Source organism: Sinocyclocheilus anshuiensis, unplaced genomic scaffold, assembly GCF_001515605.1.
Source record: "Sinocyclocheilus anshuiensis isolate Anshui unplaced genomic scaffold, SAMN03320099.WGS_v1.1 scaffold1980, whole genome shotgun sequence".
Lineage (NCBI taxonomy): Eukaryota > Metazoa > Chordata > Actinopteri > Cypriniformes > Cyprinidae > Sinocyclocheilus > Sinocyclocheilus anshuiensis.
The window spans coordinates 119,327-121,466 of NW_015557235.1; the positions used below are offsets into that span (position 1 = coordinate 119,327).

Here is a 2,140-nt window from a genome sequence, read left to right on the forward strand (position 1 = left end):
AAAAAAAAAAAAAAAAAATTTTTTTTTTTTTTTTTTTTTTTCTTTTTCTTTTCCTCCATTAAACCATATTTAACCAGTCTGCCACCATATTTTAAAGACTAATTATGAAACTACATATGTACTTGAGGGGCAAATAACATTTAAAAAAAAAAGCTTAATTTAAAATTTAAACTATAAATTTTCATTTTACTGCAAATAACATGCAGTGTCCAAAAACATTACATTCAGATCACAATAAAGTATATATTTTTTAAACATCTGTAATAAAGTACTTTAAGTATGCTAAAGTGTGCTTTACACAAGGGAAGTTAACCGACCTTGTCACTGCAGCGTGCGATGGAAGCCGAGATGAGAAGAAAATTAAGAGGGGGACAGTGGTAGAGATCAAACTTGAGCCCAGTTAAAACCCTCCTCTCCATCCGCAGCAGTTGTTTCTTACTGTAGGCGTTTTCCATCAGATAGCAGAGCTCTGACACCTGACAAACATTACCATGTTAAGAGTGTCAAGTTTCCATTAAACATTGGTTTAAATACTCGAGTACCTCTGGTAACAGACATTCCTCTTTTTTAGCAGCCAGAAAAAGGCAAACCACACCCAGTAACTGCAGGCCAGAGATGGACACTTTGATGAGCCTTAGTGCTCGATTCAACAGGTGCACTGCCAGATACAACGTTTCCTCCGAGAACTGGAACACTTCCTGAGGTGAAAACAAGCATCCTTTACAAATTCAAAGAGACTGCGGTAACACCTTATTCTTACAAAAATTTAATATTTAGCATAATATACACTACTGGTCAAAAGTTAGCAATTAAGATTTAACCAAGGCTGCAGTTGATTAAAAACAAAGTAAACAATAATATCATGAAATGAGTTAATTTAAAAAGTTTTTTTTTTTTATTTTACTATATTTTTCAACAGCCATTACTCCAGTCTCCAGTGTCACATGATCTTTCAGAAATCATTTAAGAACCACGTTTAAGACATTTCTTATGAAAAAAGAAGTTGTGCTGCTTAATATTTGTGGAAACCATGAAACACTACCAAAGATTTGGAGACTTAAAGGGATAGTTCACCCAAAAATGAAAATTCTGTCATTAATTACTCACCCTCATGTCGTTCCAAACCCGTAAGACCTTTGTTCATCTTTGGAACACAAATTATGATATTTTTGATGGAATCTGACAGCTCTGACCCTCCCATAGACAGCAAGGGTCCTTACACGATAAACATCCAGAAACGTAGCAAGGAGATCGGTAAAATAATCCATGTGACATCAGGGGTTCAACCGTAATATTACGAAGCTACGAGAATACGTATCCGTGTGGTGTTTGCGTTCAGTGGATACTTTCCAAAATGTCACCAGGGTGATGCGGAGGAGACGAATTGTTGAATAAAATAGTTATTTTTGTTTTCTTTTGTACATAAAAAGTATTCTCGTAGCTTCGTAATATTACGGTTGAACCACTGATGTCACATGGATTATTTTACCGATGTCCTTGCTACATTTCTGGGTGTTGATCGTGTAAGGACCCTTGCTGTCTATGGAGGGTCAGAGCTGTCAGATTCCATCAAAAATATCATAATTTGTGTTCCAAAGATGAACGGAGGTCTTACGGGTTTAGAACGACATGAGGGTGAGGAATTAATGACAATTTTCATTTTTGGGTTAACTAACCCTTTAAAAGGACTTAAACCCTTATTCAGCAAGGACAAATTTAATTAAGTTACATTTTAAAATGCATTAAAACAGAAGACATTTGAAATTGTTGCATTTCACAACATTACAGTTTTTACTTTATTTGATCAAATACTAATTCAGCCAAGGGGAGCAAAAACCTCAAAAATATATACACATGTAAAAATTCTTCCAAACTTCTGACTTTCTTGGGATAACTTGGCTAACTCCTCTTCAGTCATAGCCACTCACGATCAGAAATGAAACAAACAAATCTGAATATTGCACTTACATGGACTTGAATTAGCCAGTCCACCAAGATAGCTCTCGTAGTGTCACTGAAATGCCTGGGCAGGTCAGCGTTCGGGAGAGCGCATAGTAGCTGACTTCTCTGCAAGCAGAGGAAACGAACACATGACCACAATCGCAAAAAAAAAAAAAAAAAAAAAAAAAAAAAAAAAAAA

General features: G+C 35.5%; 1 protein-coding gene across 3 annotated transcripts in view; it reads right to left on the bottom strand.

The window, feature by feature from the left end:
* The window catches only part of ccnp (cyclin P), an 8,276-nt gene that overhangs the window by 1,820 nt on the left and 4,316 nt on the right, over nucleotides 1–2,140 (bottom strand). For 2 of the 3 annotated variants that reach the window (XM_016474411.1, XM_016474409.1), the window contains exons 5-7: nucleotides 1,969–2,067; nucleotides 543–698; nucleotides 318–476 (exon numbers count right to left, since the gene is read on the bottom strand). In XM_016474411.1, coding sequence (XP_016329897.1) covers nucleotides 318–476; nucleotides 543–698; nucleotides 1,969–2,067 — 414 coding nt within the window. The remainder of the gene's footprint in view (nucleotides 1–317; nucleotides 477–542; nucleotides 699–1,968; nucleotides 2,068–2,140) is intronic. The other variant, XM_016474412.1, reaches the window with a different exon arrangement.